Source organism: Camelus ferus, chromosome 33 (genome assembly GCF_009834535.1).
Source record: "Camelus ferus isolate YT-003-E chromosome 33, BCGSAC_Cfer_1.0, whole genome shotgun sequence".
Lineage (NCBI taxonomy): Eukaryota > Metazoa > Chordata > Mammalia > Artiodactyla > Camelidae > Camelus > Camelus ferus.
The window spans coordinates 14,997,677-15,021,841 of record NC_045728.1 but is presented as its reverse complement, the minus strand read 5'-3'; the positions used below and the strand labels follow the sequence as shown (position 1 = coordinate 15,021,841).

The window sequence follows — 24,165 nt, the reverse complement described above, 5'->3', positions numbered from 1 at the left end:
TCCTCACACATGGGGACGGGGAAGGCTCTGAGTTTTGATTCCCGCTGACTCTGGGTGTGGTGGCTGCAGTCAGGACCTGACATCGAAGCTTGGGAGTAAGAACTGGTTTACATGATTGTGTATTGTCTTCTCTCCTCAACTAGATGTCGAGCTTTGAAGAGACAGGCTCTTGTCCTGTGCTTTCGTTGTATCTCTCACCATGCCAAGGAAATACCTGATTGATTCTCAACCCGTATGGGCTTGTGAGAGAGACGGGGGACCCGGGTATTTTTGCAGTCCCCCCAACCATATTGAATTGGTGACCAGCTCAAGATGACTCTGAGGAAGAAGTCACGCAGTGTATGTAGCTCCTCCACTGTGAGTTCTTGTTGCCACCTGCATCCTGATCAGTAGGTGATGGTGATGGCCTGTTTAATCGTATGGGCGTTGCTGCCAGGGAGCAAACAGAAGTGGTGGCTGTTCTGAGTTTCCTGCCATGGTAACTTGTACTCCACAGAGCCAGGCAGAGAGATGGGTGGTTTGTTCCAGTCTCTCTCTTCTTGGACCTTCTTGGGGGACAGAAGTCTCTTACAGATGCAGAGCAGGGATATTGTGTTGGCACTTGTTCTGGAAGGCTGACCTAAGTACTGCCTTTGGAAATGTCCTCATTCTCAATTCAGAATTTGGGCACTCCTCTCTGTCTTTCTCCTTCCATGGTCCCTGCCCACCCTCAGCCTTCCACTCCCAGCCAGCTCTGTTGTTTGCTTCAAGGAGGGTTTCGGTGGCTGGTCAGTGACACTATCCTGCCCTTGCTATGACCTCTGACCTTCCACCGGGCCACTCTGGATGGCCCAGACAGTCTCCCAGAGGCTCCTCCAGCGTGACTTGCTCCTATTGGCCAGTCCTGGCTCGTGTGATGCTGCCATCACGTGGACCTCTCTCCCTTATCCGAGGCTTTTCCATTCTTAATATTCCCTGACGTGGGTAGGACAGAGCTTCAGAGCTTACAAAGCCCCTGAAAGGACCGGCTTAGTCCCACCACGCCCTCAAGCCACCTCTGGCCGCATCACCTGCCTTTTATCGGCTCCTCTTCTGCACACCTGTAACATGGATTATTTGCTGGCATTTGGGTGCATAACCACATCTTCCTTTTGTGATTCTTTCTCTGTCTCTTTCTCATCAGCTACATGATGAACCATCTGACCAGAGGACCAGGGTCACTCTTTCTTCTTATTCAGGCTTATACTAGCTAATATTTATTTTCCACATTATATTCTCGACTCTATGCTGTCTTTTCTTTTTTCTTCATCTTTTTCTTCTTTTTATTTTTTGTGCTGAATCTTTTCACGTGCACAATCTCATTTTTCTACCCTTTGGGGTAACAACACCACTATCCCACTTGACAGATGAGAAAACCGAGGCTTAGAGAATCCCACCATCGATTTTTTTTTTTTAAATTGAAGTGTAGTTGATTTACAGTGTTGGTTTCAGCCAACATCTTAAAGCTGATAAGTTGTAGACCTGGAATTTGCAGTGAGGGCTGGCATCGGAGTCTGAGTTTTGTTTTGTTTTTGTTTTTTTTTTAAGAGTCTTAAGTTTTTAAATGTTTGCTCTGCCAGTTAGAAATGAATCAGGCTCTTCCACTTACAGACCTGATGACCTCAGACAAGTGATTTAATTCCTTGTGCCTCAGTTTCCTCCTCAGTAAAACAGAAATAAAAATGATACCTGCCTGATAAGGTTGTTCTGAGGCGTGGATGAGGCAGTGCGTGAACATGCGCAGAATAGTGCCCTGGCACGTAGCAAGTGTTCAGATACGTCTTGTATATCATTCTTCTAATTCTTCAGTATCAGCATCATCTTAATATTGTTGTTTGCATTACATTATCACCTCTCTTGTCTCTGGTATCGTCTTAGCACCTAAGTCAAGGCTCTGCACGTGACTCGTGTTCAGGAAAGGCTTAATTAATGAACGAGAAGGCACTGGGGCTTCCAGGGGTGACTAATACTTGGTACGATGTTGTCTTTGTGACAGACACTGATTACGAGGTTGTCTTTGGCAGCGTTCAGTCTTGGCAGGTTCCTGCAGTGGTGGTGGTCGGGGGGTGCGGGTAGGGGTGGTAAGGCATTGTGGGGTGTGGTGGATGCTGCAGTTGAGAACGTTCCTGTAGCCTAAAAACTTTTTTTTCCTTCCCACCCCCTTCGCCAGGAGCTCCGAGCCCTGCCAAGTCTGTGCACAAGCCCTGAGATGACAAAGTGCCCTTTAGTTAATTGCACAAAGGATTGCCTAGAGTTAAAAGTTCTGATTTATATGAGCCTAGCTCTAACTGCTCAATAACACAGGCCTGTAATCTACTTTCATTTCAAACAGAACGGTGATTTATAGGACAGCATGCCGCTTTAGCTCAGAAATGAGGTGTTCAACATATGCTCTGTTGACATAAATTTGGAATTTATCGCTGTTGTCAAAACTGCCTGTTGGACAAAGGTGGGTATTAAGGCAATAAATGGCTCAGAATAGTTTTCTGTCACATTCCCTAACCATTGCATTCAGTCTATTTGAGGGGAAAATATATACTTAAAAGTAATCAAATGTCCAAAATCCATGCATCTTGTTTTGAGTCGTGAGAAGGCAGGATGCCGGGAGGAGGGCGGGATGCGAGGGGCTTGGAGAGGGGCGGGAGTGGGCTGGGGGTGCTGTCGAGGAGAAAGCTTTTCATGAAGTTATGGCCCATTTTCAAAAGATTCCACTTTGCTTCCTCTCCCCCACCCCCATTAGGAGCTGGACTTTCCTTTCTCATTTACAAAGAAGGGGAGGAAAATGAAAGCTCATTAAATAAAAATAGTAAAGGACATTTTTATGTGTGGGCTTACAGCCAGCAGTGTCAGGGAGGAGTTAGTGAGTGGGGCTGTGAGAGAGGCAGAGCACGATTTTGTTTATGGGGAAATAAAGCCATTGGCTTGTGCTGGCGTTGGCTTCTCGGCCGCCCCGGGAGCCCAGGCTTGTTTCCACCTTCCCTCCGCAGGCTCTGAGGCTCCCGTGGGCCAGGGGACCTCTCGACTGCCTGATGAGGGTGAGGAAGAGCTGGGTACCAAGGCTCTGTGCAATATGCTGTGCGTACCCCATCCTGGTCCTGCTTGCTCATTACCTACAGCGTGGCCGAGATGCGCCCACCCACTCGTCCATCCCCTAGATGTGTCCTGGGCACCCACCGATCCAGGCCCTTTGCGAGGCTGGAGATTTAAAGAGAAGTGAGGCCGAGTCTGTTTTCAGGTAGTTTCCCATCTAGTTGGAGAGGCAGGCGAGCGAGCAGGTGCAGCCCCCTTGCTATTGGCGCAACCGTAGACTCACATGCAAAGGACGGGGTGACGTGGAGGCCCGGTCAGCTTTGGGAGTGGAGGGACCACGAGGGGCTCCCTAGGGGTGATGCTAGCTCTCCTGCCTGCCTGGTGAAACATCCCTTCATGGCTATTCCGTCCTGCAGGGAGAATACAGGAAAAAAAAATACCCTAGTGATGGGCTTTTTAAAAAGACGAGTGATGTCGTGGTCAGGTGATCACCGATGTGTGTCAGTTTGGGTTTTCTGTGCTGTGTATTATAAACCCGAGGCCAGGGTCCCCGAGCATCGAGGCTGCCGCCTTCATTGCCACGTGCAGCAGCTCCGCGCCACGGACTGGGCAGCGCATCCCCTGAGCGTAGGGGCACCGGGCAGGTAGCACGGAGAATTTAGTGAATGTGGTCAGAGTCAAGGTTAATAACCTTCTCCCTTTTCTCCATCCTCTGTGTTAAGATCTCGTAGCTGGCGGTCTGTTGTCCTAAGTGTGTGTCTCTGTGAGATGGAATGTATGAGAGCCTGTCCAGAGAGTCGGCTGTGCGGTGGCTGTCAGCTGGGCCCCGAGTCCTGGGTATTAAGCATTTCCTGCACGCCCGGCTCGGCAGGCTTACAAGTTAGGAGCCCGAGGAGCAAGCGAGCTGCCTGGTGCGTCTCCCTGTGAAAACGAGGCCCAGCAGGGGGAGAGGATGCGTATTTGTTGCTTTTATTTTATTTTTCCTTTTATCTCCAGTCCCACACGCTCCGAGCATCTCGGCGTTGATAAATGTATGCTCTCACCCACATGCACAGCATCCCCCTTTCTCTTGCTCGCGTCTGCGACACACACACACACGCACACATCCACACGCAGTCCCGCACACACCCGGCGTGGACACCATTGTAAGCCTCCTCCATGTGGCTCACCCTCCCTTTGCCACCAACCCTTGTCCTTTTCACACAAAGCTCCCCGTTGGGAAAACTCATAATTTTTACACCACACAGTCTTGACTGGCCATTGCTGGAATTACTGTCTTTGAAGTGCTTTCTGATGGGGCATTTACAGGCCGTTTTAATTACCTGCAGCTTGCAAAGGGCCTTGCTCTGTCCCAGCTTTTGTTTGTTTGTTCTTTGCAAGGAGTCTGTGCAGAAGGAATACGCCTGCCTTCTTTTGCAAAGAAAAAAAGGGGAGAAAAAGAAGTTCAAGGAGCTGTTAGTAAAGCCTCTTCCCCGGGCTCTGGAACACCCGCCCCCTCGAACCAGCGCAGAAAGAGAGGCCAGCTTTGCTCTTGGCTGTTCACGTTCTCAGCTCCGTGCGTCCCTCTCCTAGGATTTGCCTGGGATATTTTTGTTTGTGTGTGTGTGATTTTATTTTAAGTATATTTTCAAACTTCCCGTCATAGGCAGCAGGGTTGTCAAATAAAGCTGCCTTCATTGCTGACCAAATCAAAGTCAGCTGCAGTTGAGCTAGGATCCTGCTCACATTTTTTCAACTAAATCTGTTTAATGCGCGTGTGTTATTAAATTATTGAGTCTGGACGTGGGGTGGAGGGTGGGGGTTGAAATCACATGCGAAGGTAGAACCCACTTTGAGCTGTCTGGGCTCTTTTTTTCCTTGTCTTCTTTTTTTATTCGATTCTCTCTCTCTAGAATGAACTAAATATAAATAGCCTTCTTTGGGGTTTCTGTTAAACACGAGCGTGGCATGTCGTGTCTGCAGATGAAGATGCTAGTTTACTGCAGGAGCCTGGGGAATGCATCCCTTTCTCTGCAGGCTTTTAGAGCAGAAGGAATCTTCATTCATTTATTCGTTTAGCCCAAAAATGTACTGAGAAATCGGAAACCTCATACATTGTTGATGGGAATGTAAAATGGTACAGCTGCCTTGGAAAATATTCTGGCGGGTCCTCGAAAGGTGAAACATAGAAGCAGTGACAGTTGCACTCCTAGGTGCACACCCGGGGGAAGTAAAAGCAGATGTCCGCACACAGAGCTTGTACGCAAGTGCTCATCGCCAAGCACGTGTAATGGTCACAAGGTGGAAACAAGCAAAAGTCCACCAACTGATGAATGGATACATTAGATGTGGTGTATATACATACAGTGGGGCAAAAAAGAATGAAATACTGATACGTGGTACAAACTGGATGAACCTTGAAAATCTTATGCTAAATGAAATAAGCCAGACCCAAAAGGCTTCTTGTATGATTCCATTTCATGAAATGTTCAGAAGAGCAAATCCATAGAGGAAGATAGATTAGCAGCTGCCAGAGACTTGGGGGTAGGGAGGTGGGGAACGACCACCAGTAGGTATGGGGTTTCTTTTTGGGGTGATGAAAATGTCCTGGAATTAGGTAGCTGTGATGGTCGCACAGCTCTGTGAGTATACTAAAAACCATCAAAAGGTACACTTTAAAAGGGTGAATTTTTTTTTTTAATTGAAGTATCATCAATTTACAATGTGTTAGTTTGTGGTGCACAGCATAGTGATTCAGTTATACATTTATATATATTCTTTTTTATAAGAGGTTATTAGAAGATATTGAACACAGTTCCCAGTGCTACACAGTGAGACCTTGTTTATCTATTTTACATACAGAAGTTTATATCTGTTAATCCAAACTCCTAATTTATCCCTCCCCCACCCCCTTTGGTAACTGTAAGTTTGTTTCCTATGTCTGTGAGTCTGTTTCTGTTTTGTAAATAAGTTCATCTTGTGTTATTTCTTTAGACATCATATGTGGTTTTTCCTTTTCTTTCTGACTTACTTCACTTAGTATGATAATCTCTAGGTCCATCCATGTTGCTGCAGATGGCATTATTTTATTCTTTTTTATGACTGAAAAAATATATATACACCACATCTTCTTTATCCAGTCATCTGTCAACACACATTTAGGTTGTGTCCATGTCTTGGCTACTGTAAACAGCGCTGCTATGAACACTGAGGTGCGTGGATCTTTTCAAGTTAGAGTTTTCTCCAGATACATGCCCAGGAGTGGGATTGCTGATCATATGGTGACTTTATTTTTAGTTTTTTATGGAATCTCCATACTGTTTTCCACAGTGGCTGCACCAAATTACATTCCCACTAACAATGTAGGTGGGTTCTAAAAGGGTAAATTTTGTGGTACGCAGATAATCTCAATAAAGCTGTTATTTAAAAAAAATTATTGAATGCCTGCTCAGTACCAGGCACTGTCCCAGACTCTGAGGATATACAGCAGGTGGTTTCTGCCTTCATGTAGCTTAAAGTCTAGTAAGATAACGAATACTAGTAAAAAAAAAAAAATATATACCTGCATATTGCGTTAAGTGCTATAAAGGAGATCAGTAATGGAGAATACACTGATGTAGGACCTACCCAGATGGGCTGTGGCTCAGATGCAGCCTTACTTTCCCAGAATCGAGCACACAGTAGGCGCTTAGCCGATATTAAACAGCAGTAAGTGGGGTGAGGCTGTCTGTCTTCTCTGAGGTCTTCCAGGCCTTGAGACCCAGCCTGCCATGGACTCTGGGTTCCATCATTGGACTTACCTGTGTTCTTAGTCGTGCCTCTGTTCTTGCTTCTTTCTGATTAGGGGCCTGTGATTCCTGGGCACGCTCTCAGCATCTCCTCTCTTGCTGGTGGTTTTCCTGTGCCTTTAGCGGGAAGCTCTGAGGGGCTGCTATGGGTGGGGTGTGTGTTCTGTCAGGTGGGTAAGTGTGAATGTGGATCCTGCAGTGAGAAGTCTGGAGGCTTCCATCTTCTTCCATGGGAAAGTAAGTCACCAAGCCTCAGTTTCCTCATCCGCATAATGGGGACTGTACGCTCTTCCCTAAACACAAGGTAATTGAGAAATTTCTTAGGAGACCTTTTCAGAGTCAGACATGATCTGTAAATGCCTTAGTGGTGTTACTACTATGAAACCTCAGTTAGCTTGCTTTTTTTTTTTTTTTTTTTGCATTTTTCTAGAAGAAAGAAAAAAAAAAGGGCCAGCAAAGAAGTGGCTGTTTATTTGGTTTTTGCCTTTTTCCTTCATTGAAATGACAATGACTTTCACAGTGGGGTTGGAGACATACAGATGGACAGGTTCACCTGCCCACTGTCCTATCTTGTGTTCATAACCAATGTTTAGAATGATGGCTCTAAGCCTCAGAATCCTCATAGAAAAGTAATTCAATTTTCAGTGTACTAAAGCGGAAAGAATGAGGCAATGTACATTAAGAAGATTTTCAGAAGGATTTAATTCCAGAGGAACTTCCTTCTCAGGCCCTTAATAAACCTCAGTTATTTGCAACAGTCTCTGAGGATCCATGGCAGGTCTGTGGGATTTCAAAGGTAGTGTTTTGGCTTCCCTGCTAAAGTGAGAACATGTAAAAATAAGCCTCAATAACTAGGAGACGGTGTTTCCTCCACACACGCAGGCAAAGCAGGAAGATGAAGGAGGAATCTGTAGCTTTTTGAAAAGGGCTTTCCGAGAAATTGGCTATTTGTGCTGGTTGAGAGCCTCATATGGGAATGAAAGAGAGAAAGCAAGAATGCTGTACATCTATAACCATCGTTCAGTTCCCTTGTAGGGCCTTTTAGGATCTGGAGAGAATATTTTGGATTTATTTTTGTTTCCCTTGGGCTGGCATCATCAAGCATGCATCATGGTGCCCTGTTTGGGGTTTGGAAAAAGCTCCGAGAAGCTATAAATCTTAAGACCTTTTCCTCTTTTCTCCTCTTCCCTTTTCTAAAAGCACAACTTTTCTGGTTTCTTTAAAAAAAAAAAAAAAAGAAAGAAAGAAAACTACAAAGTGTATATTGATTCCCTTGACTCAGATCTTAACTGCCCGGGCCGTAATACCTTGCTTACATCTGCCAGGTTTTTGTGCAGTTTTGCAACATCTCTTTAATCCAGTGAGCATAAATAGAACATTTCAATCATATTTGGCTACCAGGAACTTCGCAGATAAGCACGCTAAGACCTTGTTGAAAGGGACTGTATAAGATTGTGTGTGATAAGATCACCCTATAGCCTGGTGCGCAAATGGAAAACTTTTGTTCTTGGTGAAATTTGTTGATAGAGATATTTCACATAAATGACTTAGGAGAACTCGGTATTTTAAAACAAAGGCCTGGTTACGTAACAGCCAGAAGCCCAGGCCTCCTGGTGCTGGGCAGCCATGAAGATCCTTCTTTGAGCAGTTGCTGCAGGGAGATTAGCATGGCCCTTTGTCATTTCTGACGGCGCATGTTAACATTCTCAAGCAGCCTTATCTGAAAGCACTGTACTATGGCCTCGGGCAATGCCACTGTCCCTTATATATGCAAGGCTCAGGACAGCTCCTGCCACTCTTCAGTCAGTTCCAGGTTGGCCTTGAACCCCAGCCAAGGCAGAATGCATGGCTTTCTTTCTAAGAACCCCAAAGGAGCCCTTCTCTTTTGGACGATGAGGACAACCGTTACTGTACTCGTGTGTGTATGTGTGTATACGTGTATAGGCAGTGGGGTTTTTTTTTTCTACCCTGCATTTTTTCTCCTTGAATTCTTTCATGTTTGTTTATCCACTCAACAAGGATGCACTGAGTCCCTCCTCTGTTCTGGGCTCAGTGACAGAGAGGTTGAGGGGATAAATCTGGTCTGGATTCTTCACGAAGGAGGTGACAGTCTGGGTAGCACAGACCCCGTCAACCCCAGGGGTTGAGAGTCGTAAACCTGACGGGAAAGGACCTGCAGAATCACTGACTCGGTTCTTGCATTGCTGCAAAGCTGTAGAGTGAGAAGGAGGGAGGGTAAGTGCTTTGACCAAGGTCATTTGGATGGTTCCTGGCAGAGCCGGAGTGGATCCCCCGCCCCTAGCCTAGTATTTTGGTTAATATTCCACACTTCTAATCTAGACTCTTGAGAAAACATGCCTTCCTTGGTATTCTGTCTCCCTCCCTTTGAAAGGCTGTGTAACAACCGAATGGCCACCATCTCCCGTAGCCCACGGGCCTGGGTTCCCAGCAGAGGGGCACTCCCGTCAGCCCACCCCCATTCTGCAGCCTGGAAGGTGTTAACTAGCACTCTGTTAGGTCTTGGTTGCTTTTTAAAAATCTGTTGTTTGAAATCCTTGCCTTTTATTGGTATATTTACTTTATGGCATACATAAAGAGCTATATTAAAAAATAAATTGTGTTGTAAAAGCATTCGGTAATGTTTATTAATATTGACTAGTCAGAGAGCAACGAACTCTATTGCTGGAAGGGTAATTTGTGGTAATACCAGCTAAGCATTCAGAGCTTGTCAAATGACTGTCTAATCTCAACATTAAAAAAAAAAGTGGGTAAAAGGATAATTTTCCTTATTTATGCCTTGAGAGAACGAATGTGAGCTATTCCCTAGCCAAGATTAGAACTATCCTTCCTTTTTGTCCCTGGGGGCACCAGGCCTCCTGTCTGAATCCAGGCAGTCCCAGGGCTGGTTTTCCGTGTCAAGGATCCCTTTGTCCTGCTGTGGTTGGCAGCCTCTTCACTAGCAGGAGCTTTCCATGGGTCTGCTCCCGCTGTCTGCGTCTGTGCTGAGGGGCTGGGGGCTGGAAATAGAGACTTGGTTCCTGTCCTCCAGGAGCTTATACTTTTGAAGAACTTACAAATGGCTTAGTCCAGAATCGTGGACTTGATACTCTAAGGAAGTCCGTAAGGAGAATGACACTGGGTGTGACTGTTGACCCCCGGGGACTGGAACATGCCACTCACTGCTGGTAGCAGACAGACATTCGTTGAGAAGATGCCACACCACTCTTAGAAGGTAGGGAACATTCCCTGAGTATCCCAGAGATCCCTGTGGAATATTCAGAGTATTCCTTCCCCATAAAAAGGCATGTGGAGAGGGTACAGGAGACCGGACCACACGTGGAAACGCCCTGCCATCTCCCTGGAAGTTGCTTTTGGGGGGTAAATCTCTGGTAGCCTAGTAACTATTCATTCATCTCTTCCTCTTAAAATTTGAGCCCAGAATGTCACTGACTGTTTCGCCTTCCTCTTGTCATTTGAATTGAAGGTAAGCGGACAGAGAAAGTGCATTGTGAACTTGACGGTCTGGGGGAGGAAGGGTGATAAGCCCGTTGCTGAAGTAGGTAAGCTCTTCCCTCTCTTGGTTTTGTTTCTACTCAGAGAGGTGAGTGAGGCCAGGCCAGGCTCTCTTTACCACAGGGTTTAGGAGTCACTGAGAGCGTTTGGAGACTGAGAGCGTTGTCAGAGCCTGGGAAGGGACCCACCTCACATGGTGTCCATGTAGGGACACACGGCAGCAAGTCAGGGCCAGCTGACAGGTTCTGCTCAGGAGGGGAGCGGGCTGAGCCTGGTGCTGGGTGCCCGTGCTGCGTCGGGGACCTTGGGCAGTCTTGATGCCATGGGGCAGCAGGCTTTTGAGAGAAGAGGATCCTGCCCCATCCTGGTCTGTTCTGAGTATCCCTGGAAGCACCGCATAGGTCAAGTTGATGATCACGAGATCAGAAAGCAGAAGTTCAAGCCTTGGAGTGACTTTGGCACCTGGGGCAGTTCAGACCAAGTAGAGAGGCTGGGTTGCAAGGCCCTTCAGGGCTGCTCTGGCCAGAGCTGACTGTTGATTCAGGGTTTGGAGTCATAACCCCTAGCTGAGAACCAGGGAAATGTTATCATATGAAAGCCCGTGGAGGACGGCTTCCCTGCAGTCTCTTTCTTCATTCAGAGGAGGGTGGTCCAGCGACGGGGTTCCCCCCCACTGGCTTTCCCTAGTGACAGACCCTCGGCTGCAGTGCTGGTCTGCCTAGCAAAACTCCCAGGTCAGGCACTTCTGCCTCCCTAGGAGGAAGGGGAGGGAGAGCAGCCCTTGGGTTACTGGAACAGAATTCCCTCTCTGGACTTTCCCCGCCCACTGGTCCATTCTCATTGCCATTTGTCTCTGGGCAGAGGAACTTGGGAAGAGATGGAACATTGGTGGTGCGGGGCCTCGAACCCCACTCTCTCAGGCGAGCAGTATGGCTGGCCCTTCTCCTAGTATTCCTCTCTTAGTCCCCGGCCGGGTGGGATGGAGGTGGGATGGAGTTGGGCCGAGCTTCTCCTGCAGGGAGCAGACACAGAGGGTGCCCCTTAGGGAGCAGCTGCTGTGGGCAGCTGTCCCTGGAGGCTGAGGCTGGGGAGGATGGAGTCTGGCGTCAGTCTCTCCCTACTGTCACTTGCTCTGCTGCTGTGTTCTAGCCTGCTGGGGAGATGAAGGCTCCTTTTGAGGATGAGAGGTTGGTCCGAAGTTCAGGCTTTATGGGGCTATGGTGTAGCCATCTGGCCTTCCTTGGGTGGACTTCAGGAGCACAGGACGGGGTCCAGCTCTGGGCTGGAGGCATCTCCTGTACTCGGACTACTGTTAGAATGAGAAGAGGGGTGCCTAGAGCCCTCAGCTAGAGGAATTTCTTTAGCAGCATCAAACAGTCGCTTCTCAACTAGACCCTGTGAAGAAAAGGAGAAAGAAACATGGCCATTATACACTTTGCAGTCTACAGCAAATGAACCTTTATGAATTTTCAGACTCACAATAGCACAAAAGTGGTTTGAATGAGCATGTATCTTGAAAGTTTGATTTTACTGGTGAGAGCTGTGTGGTTGAGAATTGGCAAGAAGGAATGTATTCTTCCCCCCAGTTACTTGTTAAAAGGTTCATATTTGCTTACCTCCGATTTCTCATAATCATTCAGTTCTCTTGACAAAATAAGCTAGAAACCTGTTAGAGGTTCTCTCTCTCCCTCTCTTTTTCGGTTTCTTTTTGGACAAAAGTGAAAATCTGTTGCATTCAGGGTGAGTTTACCCAACGGGCCAGGTGTAGTCTGTGGTGGGGTGGCCCTGGGGGTGGGGGAGCACCTGAGCCTGATCCCCAAGAGTAGGTGGTGGGGACCTGAAGCCTATGGGAAGGGGGGGGCGTGAATCCTCTACTGTGTATAGAATGGAGATGTTTGGGCCACCTGGAACTGGGTTACTTTCAAAACAGGGTTCAGCACTATTGCTTCTTTGAGAAGAGTGTGAAAACCAAGGCAGCATATGCAGAAAGGTGCAAAGATGTCCCCAGCTGTCCTCCTTTCCTGTGTTGCAGGGGAGGCTGATGACCTCAGATGGCCATGAGCAGTCTGACCTTATGAAAAGGCCGGGCCAGACTGGGAAAACATGAGTGTGTGTGGTAAGGAAGGAGGAGGTGGACAGAATTTCCATTTTAATCAAAATGCTTTGCAGTGACCTACTGTGGTGGCGGAGGAGCGGGGATTGTGGTCTAGAGTGACACACCCTGAGTTCTTCCAATTTGTACTTTTCACTCCAGAGCCAGTTGGGAATTCTATTTCCATGTTGGCCGTTGTGCAGACGGTGCCAGTAGAGAGTCTGCCGGAGGCCCTCGAATGCGGTCAGATCCCCTCTGCCAGTTCGCTTTCCTCTGAGTTAAAAGCCTCCACCGCTTCGCACCCGTCCCGGGGTGTCCGAACAGTAACGAAGGAGATGGGTGAACGGGCGCTGGGCTCAGCCGAACTCCAGGCCTGCGAGCTGTTCCCTTTTTCTCTTCTGGACATTGTGTGCTTTGCCCTGGTTTCTCCCTCAGGGAGGCGGGACCTTTGTCCTCAAACTACACGTGGGATCACTGGGACGCCATGCTCGCCTCTGGGAACCTGGATGTGACACTGAGTCAGCGGGTCAGTGCAGGGCAGTGTTCCTACCGCAAAAGTGGGGCAGGAGAGGACACCCGTGTCTCTGAAGGCTGGGACATGCGTGGCAGCAGAATGGTTCCAAAGAAAAGCTGGTCTTGAGCTCCGGAAGTTTCTTCCACTGAAATATAAACTGCAAGTGAGTGAAGGTGGGAGCTCAGATCATCCGAACTGGAAGGTTTTGAAATGAATAGATTTCGGGGAATAGGGTGTCAGTCTTTTTGGTGTGGGCTGTCCTAGCCTGACTGCCTAGGCATCGTGAGACATCACACTGGCGGAATGTGGCTCAGAGAGAATAATGGTGCCCCTCAGATGAATTCCTTGGAGGCTAGCTAGAAGGACAGGGTAAGACTTTTGAAGAATAAAATTTTGGCTCCATGAGAAAACAAAATCTTAGATATAACGCCGTCACTTTACAGGTGAAAAAATGCAGAGAGAACGTGATAGTGTGATCTGGCCAGTTATAAAGCAAGCTAATGGCCAGGTGAGGACCAATATCATTGGTCAGGTCATCTGGCTGCTGGCATCCTTCCCCGCGCCCCCCCTCTGCAGCAGGGTAAGAGTGGCATGCCGCCTGACACACCACTGCCATCCAGTCGGTCAAGAAAGCCACTGGCGCCAGCTGCCAGGCAAACCCGTTCGCACCAGAAAGAGGGCAGGAAGTGTTCATGGGGGTGAGAGATTTGATCTGGAACCTGCAGGGGGAGAGACGGGAGTCCGAGGATGCGTGTGGGGGTGCTTATCCTGGTGGTGGCTGCTGACACCTAAGGACTGCTCGGTTGCTCCGGAGTCCTTTGGGAAAACAGATCTGAATGGGGGTGTGTCCTCCTCTTCTTCCTGACTGCCACCCCCTGAGAGGTGGGCACCCGGAAGCTACAAAATCCCAAGTGAAGAAGAGGATGGAAATCAGTTAAGACTGGAACCAATATGCTACCATCCACCTGATCTGACCATGAACAGTGTGCACTGGGGTTCACTTGTGGAATCACTCATGAATAGAGCTTCGGCTGCTCCGTGGAACAGCTCTCAGGACAGCAGACATCTGTCCTGCCCGGGCGAGTGATAGGTACACTCAGCGGTCGTGTGTGCACACACACACACAAACATAATCCTGGGTCCATATTTTAAAACGTGCCTTGCCCGGAATGCTATTAGGACATGTCCCAGGGCCCAGCATTGTGAAATATATTTAGAGTTGAGAATGTTCAGTTAAAATGTTCTGTACTGTTACTGTTTCTCAGTTGGGTTGGATCAGCCTGGGCCAGGAACCAGATAATGTGGGGGCGGGGTGCACGGTGTCATGGATGAGGGCGGTGTGTGCGCTTGTGATTGAGAAATTCGTTTGTTGTGTTTGGCAAGGGGGGTAAAGGGAAAGCCAGCAAACAAAACTGTGATTGAGAAAGAGTTCTGTGAAGGGGACTGGGTGTGATTGGGATCAGAAGCTGCACACACTATACCCCGTCTGCTGTCTTCAAGCCCCTAGATAGTGGCCCATAGGCTATGTCACAGAAGAGGCTGGCCCGGGGCCCACGTGGTTTCTCATGGGATTTGGAAGGTGGTGGCAGTGGGTGGCTTGGTTTAGTTGTGATCTGGGCGCTGCTGACTCGCGTGTGTAATCCCCCCCCTCCCCACCTACATTTATCTGATAGCAGTGCGGCAGCTCTCCAGCCTTTTACTGTGGTCTTAACACATCCACATCCTGATCGCAATGGGTTGGTGGCTCTAAGGGGCCTTGTGTGCCCACCTGCCGGCCCCACCGCCCTCAGCTCCTGCCTCTGGCTGGCTGAGGCCTCTGCGGAGGCAGCGGGCAAGGCACAGAGACAGGGTGGGGGTGGATCCTGTATCCGGCAGAGGCACGTAAGGCCTGAGAACAGGAGTGTGGGTGGGAGGAGAGTCAGAGTTCCGGGCCAGACGGCCCCCACGCCAGCCCAAAGCTCAGAGTCTCAGCCGTGCTGCTCAGCAGACCACCCGACCCCCGCAACTAGCCACCTGCTCCTCTGCATCCCACCAGCTCTGTTGCGGGCTTCTGAGTATTGCGGTCTGGGGGCAAAGGCCCCAGGTTAGGAGTTGGGATCAGAACACTGCTGTAGGCTGGGCCTGTGCCAGTGGGTACCAGGCCTCTGCCTTCCTGGGCTGGTCACGTGTGCCAGGGTCACCTCACAGAATTGCAGTGATGGTAAAACCAGGTAACAGGCGTGCAAGTACTCTGCAAAGTCAGGCATGGCTACTCCTGCCATCCATTTATAGAATGATGTTACCCGGTTTCCTCAGACCTTCCTTTCTGTCAGGGCGCGATCTCTGGCAAGAAGAAGAGGGAAGACACTTGAAAAGCTGGGCCTTCGCACGGGAAAAGATGCTCAGTATCGCTCATTATCAGAGAAACGCAAATCAGAACTACAGTGAGGTATCACCTCACAGCAGTCAGGGTGGCCATCACTCAAAAGTCCACAAAGAGTGAACGCTGGAGAGGGTGTGGGGAAAAGGGAGCCCTCCTACACTGTTGGTAGGAATGTAATTTGGTGAAGCCACTGTGGAAAACAGTATAGAGATTCCTTAAAAAACTAAAAATAGACTTACCATATGATCCAGCAATCCCACTCCTGGGCATATATCTGGAGAAAACTCTAACTTAAAAATGTACATGCACCCCCGTGTTCATAGCAGCACTGTTTACAATAGCCAAGACATGGGAGCAAACTAAATGTCCATCAGCAGATGACTGGATAAAGAAGTTGTGGTGTACACACACACACACACACACACACACACACGAATACTACTCAGCCATAATAAATAATGCCATTCGCAGCAACATGGATGGACCTAGAGGTTATCATGCTAAGTGATAAGTAAGTCAGATGGACAATGTCACATGATACCACAAACTGAAAACAAACTGTTGGTTACCAAGGGGAAAAGGGGTGAGGGGTAGAGAGATAAATTAGAAGTCTGGAGTTAGCAAACACAAACTACTGTATATAAAGTGGATAAAACAACCAGGTCTTCTGGTGTTGCACAGGGCACTATATTCAATAGCTTGTAATAACCTACAGTGAAAAAGAATATGAAAAAATATGTGACTGAATCCCTATGCTGTACACTAGAAACTAACACAACATCGTAAATAACTATGCTCCGATTAAAAAAACAAAAACAAAAAAGGCTGGGCCTTCGGGGACAGCTCTGTGTGTTGGGGGCTGACTGCGGTTCTAAGAGCATCTAGATGACCCAAGAGAGGAGCATCTTGTGTCCCTGGAGGCATCAATTTATTAATAAGCTTATTCAGAGCCTACCTGTGTGCCAGTCCCTGTGTGGGAGCCGGGATATGCAAGAGAGACGGTAGAGGTGCTGCCCTCCTGGGTCTAATGGTCTCCGAGGGGAGCCAGGTATGTGCACAACGCAGTGAGAGAGGCCAGCAGAGGCCCAGTGGCCTCCACGTACGTTCTGTGCTGTTGGACTGTGAGGGTCATGTCTGTCTTCCTGTCCTGGTGCTTTTTCCTTCCTCCCTCCCTCTGAAACTGAATCTGATTATATTTTTTTCCCCTTGATCTGTGTGTCAGTAGGTGAAGCATAGGAAGTGCCCTATTCTTCTGGCCCTTGATCAGACCAGGAATAGATTCTTCTTTGGCAAACTGTCCACGGGGAAAGGGGGCAGTTTAGGTTGTCTGCGGACCCAGGGATGTGTCTCCGTCCATGCTCACCTCCGGCTCCCAAGCCCTCAGCCTCCCTTCCTCTCATTCACCTGCTGGAGGGATGGCTGCAGTGCCCCCAGGTAGGGGTGGGCCTGCCTTCTGTCCAGCCAGAGCAGCAGCAACCTGTCTTTTCCTTTCCCCTACAGGAAGCTGCACAGTGGGATGAAGACGTACGGGTGTGAGCTCTGCGGAAAGCGGTTCCTGGATAGTTTGCGACTGAGAATGCACTTACTGGCTCATTCAGGTAGGCGAGGGTGCCCTGACTGGCCCCTCCGAGCACAGGCAACCACTGCCTGCCCGCCTTCGTCCCCACTCAGAGCACAGATGTCCCCACTGCCAGCCCGGCCTTGGTCACCTTGTCCCGTGGATGCTCCCTCCAGGTTCCTGGAGCAGAATGTCCATCCGGACCATGTGGCCGTCTGGATGAACCCATCCTCCTGCTCTCCTGGGCTTCCTGGGGCATCACTGGTACCCAGTGCCCTGTGTGATCCACCTTCCGAAGTAGACTGCAGTTTCATTAGCAGAACAGTTGTGGAATTAGGTTCTCGCTGTCTAATGAATCTGACTATTGGGTTCACATTATACAGGAGCCTTTAATTAAACAGATATAGAAAGGTTGGAACACAAAGCTAGTTACAGCGTGCTGTCTCTTGCAAGTTAATTTTATCCAATTCTAGTGGGGTCGACTGCGCGGCTGCTGGCATTTCTGCTCGTGTTTGGGCAAAGCTTCTCTGTCCCATGAAGCGTGGAAAGGGGAGAGGCACTGACATGCAGCGGGCCCAGGTGTTCGTGGTGGAGGGAGGGACACGGCAGGTCTGCTGCTGCTGCTTTGAGGCCAAGGGGTTGCCGGGGTTCGTTTGTAGAAGCCACTACACTTCCCTGCCAGGGCTAATGCCCACCCCTCTAATGCCCTGCCTGTCAACCTCGGAGTCACGTTTTGGGGGGGAGGAGAGGGCTGTCTCCTTATTTGATCGCGCTCTCCCCCAGCCGGTCCACTGTCAGCACCTGCTGTTCCTGCCCGTATTACCTCCGGCACGTGGCCCTCCAGGCAGGTGGTGGTTCAGTGTTGGTGAAACGAGCGTGGACTTTGGGGTGGGGCAGATGAAGGCTCACGTCTTGCCTGTGATACATGCTAACTGTGTGACCTCAGGCAGATCTGTCTTCCGAACTCCTGTTTCTGCATCTGTAAAGGGCAGGGGTTGCTAATTCGTATATTTAGGTAACAGAATGGATGTTCAAGGCACCTACACAGGTGGTGTTTAATAAATGTCGGTTGCTTCTGCTTCCACCTTCCTCCGCTCCCCCCAGTTCTGAAGTTGTCGTGGGGTGTGCTCCCATCACTGCACCCCTGTCAGGGACAGTCTGGCTGTTTGCTGTCTGTCCGCACCGCATCCATCTCCTGTAAAGTGATGGAGAGGCTGTTTGGTCGCTCGCCTCTGCCTCACTGTTGAGCACCTGTGGCTCTGCTCTGCGTGGGATGCTGTGTCTCTCCCTGGCCTTCAGGGCCCTTCATAAAGTGCCCTAACTCCTCCTCACTTCCCACTCTTCCCGCTTCCAGATCCAGGGATTGGGCCACATCAGGCGGCTGTCTGCCTTGCTGTGTCCCCATGTCTTCGTGCTCCATTCCTCCTACCCTGGGGGCCTCCCCCACCCTCATATCTGGCTCCACTGGCCTCCTCATCCCCACTCCTGTCCCTCATTGGCCCTGAGTCCCGAGTCCAGGCATATCTGCTTGGGACCTGTGCACTCTGCTTGTCTTCTTTTATAATTTGCCCCTCAAATCTTCTTGCTCCCTTTCATCTTTGTAGGTTGTTCAGGGTTTAGTGTGGGGTTTCATAAGCTGTCTGCCCACAGCCTGGCCGCCCTCCCCAAGCGCAGAGTGTGGGTCTTCCGTTTCTTTCATTCGCTCCCTGCCCCAGGCCCCCGTGTGGTCTGCAGTCACGTGGTGTTGGACTCGTCCACGCGGGTAACACAGCCTGTGGTTAGAGCTTCCTCGCCTTCTGTGACACTCGGCCCAGTAAGCGTCCTTTCTCTGTGGTCTTTCCTTGAGTCTAGACTCGTGGCCTTGTCGGTTTGCTCTGAGGGCAGACCAGCACAGCTTGCTTTCTGAGCTCTGCGGCTTCGTTCACCCCCTTCCCACCGCATGGACTAACCCTTCGCCAGTCTTCCTAGATCTTCCGAGGCACCATCCTTGACTATTCCCCGCCTCCGGCCAGAAGCGATCGTGCCTCCTTCTGGCTTCCGTGTTTCTTTATCTTTGGGCGTGATCTTTCTTCTCTGCGTTGTGGTTGTTTATGGACTTGCTTTATCTCCCCCTACTTGGGAGTCAGGGCTAGGAATCTGGGCATCTACCTCTTACCATGTGACCTTGGGTGAGAAATGTAGACCCTCTGAGCCTCTGAATGTGAGGCTCCTGTGAGACCCTCAGCACTGTGCCCGACACACCATAGGCTCTCAGTAACGTAGCTTCCCTTTCTCTCTGTTCCCCTCATGGACCAGAATAAGCTACTCGGGGACCAAGTCTGTCCCCATGATGCGTAGTGCAGTACCTGGCACATGCCTGGCTTCTGTAGATACGGGCTGGAAGGATGGCTACAGCCTGGGAGGCAGGGCAGCTCGAGGACACCCCAGTCTCCCACCGGCTCTCTCCTGCAAATAGGAGGTGTTTAGACTGTGCCCCAGGGGTTCACTGGAGGGCAGCCAGGGGCCCACTGGCCCGTGTTGGCTGAGTGTGAGTTAGCCGAGGTCTCCACCTCACAGCACACTGCAGCGGTGTTGGTAGGGCTGGAGAGGGCAGCAGGGAAGGGAGGAGCTGCTCGCACACATTCAGGTGGGCCCAGAGCCCCCACTTCGGACAAGACGAGTGACTTTGCACCACCCTGGGGCTGAGATGCGCCTTCAAGGTCCCATGGTCTCAGACGGATACCCTGGCAGCCTTGGGAGCTGCGGCCTGTTTTCCTAGGCTTTCCTGTCTGTGCCCGAAGTCTGATCGTGCAGATGATTTGTCCCTCTGAAACTCACTTGCCACTGCCCTTGTGAAAGAGGATTCGGTGATGGGGGAGGTATGGTGGGTCACCGCAGTGCCTTCACTCCCCCTTGCAGATTGGACATAGTCTGCTTCAACTCTGATGTTGCTAGTTCCTGTTTTTTTTCTTTCTCTGGTCCCACATACCTCTCAGCCCTGTGCCAGAATGGCTTGAAAATAAAACAACAACAAGGGCTGAGTGAGGCTAGAACCCTTCCGGAACTGTTTGTGAAGCAGTGAAGGTCCCAAGTCCCCAAAGAGAGACCTGGCCGAGTCAGGGAGGTGGGGTCAGAGGGCCAGGCTGGTGGTGCCAGGCCTTCTCCTGGATTCCAGTAGCAGAAGTCAGGTTTTACATGTCCGGTTTCTCCCCTCTGGGTTGCTCGAGATCAGAACTATATGTGAGGTTTTAGAGGGGACGTTTAATTAGATGACCCAAGCTTTACTTGCTGCTCTGTTTTGAAGGCTCCATGCAGGGAGCTGACAGCAAGAATGGCCCCTGAGGGTCTGCAGCCCGGACCCACCTTACAGAAGCCCACCAAGGGGACCATGTTTTCAAAAAAGGGGGCAGGCCTCGGAGAGGGGAGCCTGGGCTCTGGGTCGGGATCGGGGTCGGGATGCTCCTGGCTCCCCCTAAACCTTGTTGCTGCCCTCCCAAGGCTCCCTCCTGCTGTTTCTCCTCCTCTCGGAGCTGCGAGGCGGCAGCGGCGGGCGCTGACTTCCTCGGGCTCTTGCGCGCTGCCCCACCCCCTCTTGGCGAGCGTGGCCCATGTTTGTTATTGTCGCGCTGGCGCGGGGCCAGGCCTGGCGGGGTGCCAGCCTTGTGGGTACAGTGTGTACAGTGAGTGCTGAGCCAAGTTTGTCATCATACACGATTAATTTTTTTTTTCTCATCTGGTAGGGGTGGGGTGAAGGAGGAGGCAAGAAGGAGTTTCTCCGATGCTTGAGAACAGGCCTCATTGGATTCTGCGGAGAGATGATTTCTGAAAGGATGAAACCGCTCCTGCTTACTCTTTCTTCTCCGCTTTCCTCTTTCCTGCGTTGCGCCCCTCCTCGCCTCCGAGGTTCCCTGTCCGAGGAGATCAGCCCTGGCTGAGATCCTCACCCCATGAGGCCTTCCTTTCAGTGGCTGGAATACCAAAGTTTTACTCCGAAATCAGTTTTCATGGTGTTGAAATTGATGATTTGTTTAATTAGAAGTTTGCCCTGTAGGAGGCCCTTCTCAGAGACACTTCCTTCTTTTTCTCTTTCTCTCCTTCTTTCTTTTTCCTTTCTTAAGACCCTGAACAGTAGTAGTGAATGTTCAGTTTAATTGAAGTTTTTATTTCGGTTTGAATGTGTTAACTAAGCAAGTGTTTATAAGGTAATCCATGATGATCACCGTAAGTTTAAGTTAACAGACAATAAGCTAATTGATTAACTAATCAGATTGATCAGTCCAGACCCTGCGTTCTCCGGGCTGGATCCGGGGATCAGGAGGGCTTGAGTGTTGGGAGAGAGGCCTGGGGTGAGGACTGACCGCTTGGATGCTTTCCAGAGGTGCTGCTTCTGGAGCGTGGATCTTGGGTGGAGGCTGGTGCAGTGAGCAGGGGAAGACTCCAGCCCCTCTGCGTCCCCAGGTAACTCTGGAGTCTCCTGCCCATCCTTGGATGCCCCATCCCTTGTGGGAGCACCTATGACCCACTGTCTCTTTGCCACCCCTTGTTCTCACGTACAAGAACATCCTAGCTCTGGGTAGCATGTTCATGCGGAAACCACAGACTCGGTCAACGACTCGAGTGGGTTCTGCGATTTGCTCGTCAGGTTTCCCATTAGGTGGTATTTCCCACAGCTCGGCCCCACGTCCTGGTGGATTATAAGTGAGCACACCCAGAACTGCTTGCCCCTATTTTTGCCTTGGCTGCATGCTACTTAGAGGCTTGCACATTTCTGTGGCCTGCTTCTATTCTGGGAGTGTCATTCAGTTTCGGAGCCAGCACTAATTATGTGTCAGGCTCTGTGTACTTAACACCGGAGAACAGGCAGCACCCCTGCCCTCCAGGCGCTTGCGTCTAGTAGGAGAGACGTTTGACTGTAAAGTTATGATTATAGAAGGTGGTATGTGCAGAGCGCCAAGAAAGAGTTCGAGGAGGAATTCGGAAGAGGAAGGGGGCTCCTTGGAGAGGATGGTTAGACCTGGTGGGGCAGCCCATGCCACCCTGGGGCGATGTGCAGTGTAGCTGGAGAGGGTAGGCTGGGCATGGGGGAAGGGGCAGGGTTTAGAAGGGAAGGTGGGGCAAGATTGCAAAGGTAGCAAAATGATCTGCATTTTACCTCCAGCTTGCAAAAGCCAATGAAAGATTGGCTAAGGGAGGGACATTTTCCCCCTCTCTGGAATAGAAAGGACTTCTTGCGCTTTTTGATGGACACTAGGTTTGAGTATAGGATTCGTAAGACCCTTGGAGAAATGGCATGACTGGCCATCAGTCCTGGGGCGTGGCTGGAGTAGGGCGTGGCCTGAGCCTCTTGCACTGCTTAGGGGCACGCAGCCTTTCTTTGGGGGTCCCGTCCTGCTCCCTCACTGCCCCTCGCCCTTTTCCAGGTACTGTGAGCCACGACTATTGAGAAGCCCCCTCCTGTACGAGACTTCCCCCTCATCAGAGCCACCAGAATAGAACATGGTCTTTGGCTGACAGATTCTCTGATTCCAGCAGCAGCATGGTGTGGCCGGCTCATATCGTCCAGGGCCGGGTCATCGTCTGGCAGGGAAGAGGGCAGGAGGGGTGGTGCCAGAAACCAGATTGGTTCTCTGATGCTTTCCCTGTCCTAATCTCATGGAATAAAAAAAAAAATTATGAGATGTCAAAGACCTGTGGGTTGTATTGTTCCCCTTTTTCTCTTGGGTACTCTCAGCTTTGGGGGTTCAGGTCCTTCTTCCCAAAGACAGAGACTGTGGGGGCAGCAAGGTAGCTGGGTTATGCCCTGAGACTACGAGGCTGAGATATGAGCTGGTCCCCACGCCCGTGATTGGAGAGGCATCTTGGGATGCAAAGATGGCTTCTCAGTACTTCACAGCTTCCTCCTCTCATTCTCCTCCCCTTTCGCAGATTATAGATCTGCTAAGAGCAAGAGATTGGGGTTATCCAGGCAGCTGGGAACCCAGGGTCCATGAGTTCCCTCTCTCCTGGCGCTTTAGGGCATTTCAGCGCCCCCTTCTTCTGGTTAGCTTTCTGCCATCAGGGTAAAACCAGGAGATCACGAAGGAGAAACTTCCCCAGGTCCTTGGTCTCCTTCCACGTGCCTGCAGAGGTTGTGGGTTTACGATCGAGGGTTGGGGTTAAGATCGGATGTGAGTGGCTCAGAGACTGCCTTCCCTTTGGTCCTTGTGGGTGACGGGGGTGCAGGCAGAGGGAAGAGAAGCCACTTTGCCCGGCTGTCTCTCTAACACGCTCCTCTCTCTCTCCCTCCCTGCTCTGAATCTGGCCCGCTTCCCGAACTTTTTCCCAGAGTGGTGTCGTCACTGGCCTGCCGGCAGGTCTGGATGTTCTGCCAGCATTCCAGAGAGTTTATGATCACTTGCAGATGTGCCTCCAAGAACACACTGTACCCAAAGCAGAAATTAATGCAGGCTTGACTGCTGTCCAAGCCCATACACGGGAGAGAGGAAAAAGAAAACAAAAACTGTTTAATGCTGTTTATAAATTATACACTGGCTGATGAAAAATACATTTGTTCCCCCCACCTCCTCCTCCTTCCTCGCTGCCCCCCACCCCCGCCCCTTCTCCCTTTCTGCCTCAAGAGCCTAAACTGAGACTAGAAGAATATGGTTTTGCCTTTTAGCTCCTGTTTTGGCTGGGATCCGAAACCCCGCTGCTGATTCACAGCCAGGGTATTTTTCCCCTTTACCTGATGAAATATACTGATTTTTCCAGCCTAGATGGGGTGTTTTTGATTTTGTTTTTGGGGTTTTTTTTTTTTTTTTTGACCAAGGCTGTTGTTTACAGCAAGTGACAGGTCCTGTGATGGCATCGGGAGCAATACTGGTCCCAGGGCAAATAAAGGACCCCACCCCCACCCCCACATCTCTCCACCTCGGTGGTGCTCATGGATCTGTGTGCCTGGGTCCTCCGGCCCCAAAGGTTTCACGTCGGGCCAGCTGAACAGAGAAAGTTCAGAAAGTTCATTGCAGGTCATTGTATTAAACAGTGTTTTCACCACTTCCCTCCCACCCCTTCACCTACAGCCCCTGTGTGAGAAGGGGGTTCACATAACCCTCCCCCCAAACACACACGTCTCTCTCTCCATATGGTGCCTTAGCAGCGGTTTGGGAAGCTCGTGTGTGTGCCCACCCCTCTGCCGCCCAGCCTCTCCGCCTCCACTCAAGTCCCCCAGTCCCAATTTATTCTATAAATTCGTTTCCACATTATGTCTATCCATTTACATGGCTTTTGTGTTTTTTAATACCGCTAATGTTTATCATTTGCCCAACAGGCTCGACAGATTTTGCTTCCTGT

General features: G+C 50.2%; 1 protein-coding gene across 7 annotated transcripts in view; it reads left to right on the top strand.

The window, feature by feature from the left end:
• The window catches only part of ZBTB16 (zinc finger and BTB domain containing 16), a 184,209-nt gene that overhangs the window by 74,826 nt on the left and 85,218 nt on the right, over positions 1–24,165 (top strand). For all 7 annotated transcript variants that reach the window (XM_032472647.1, XM_032472649.1, XM_032472644.1 and 4 more), the window contains exon 3: positions 16,797–16,894. In XM_032472647.1, coding sequence (XP_032328538.1) covers positions 16,797–16,894 — 98 coding nt within the window. The remainder of the gene's footprint in view (positions 1–16,796; positions 16,895–24,165) is intronic.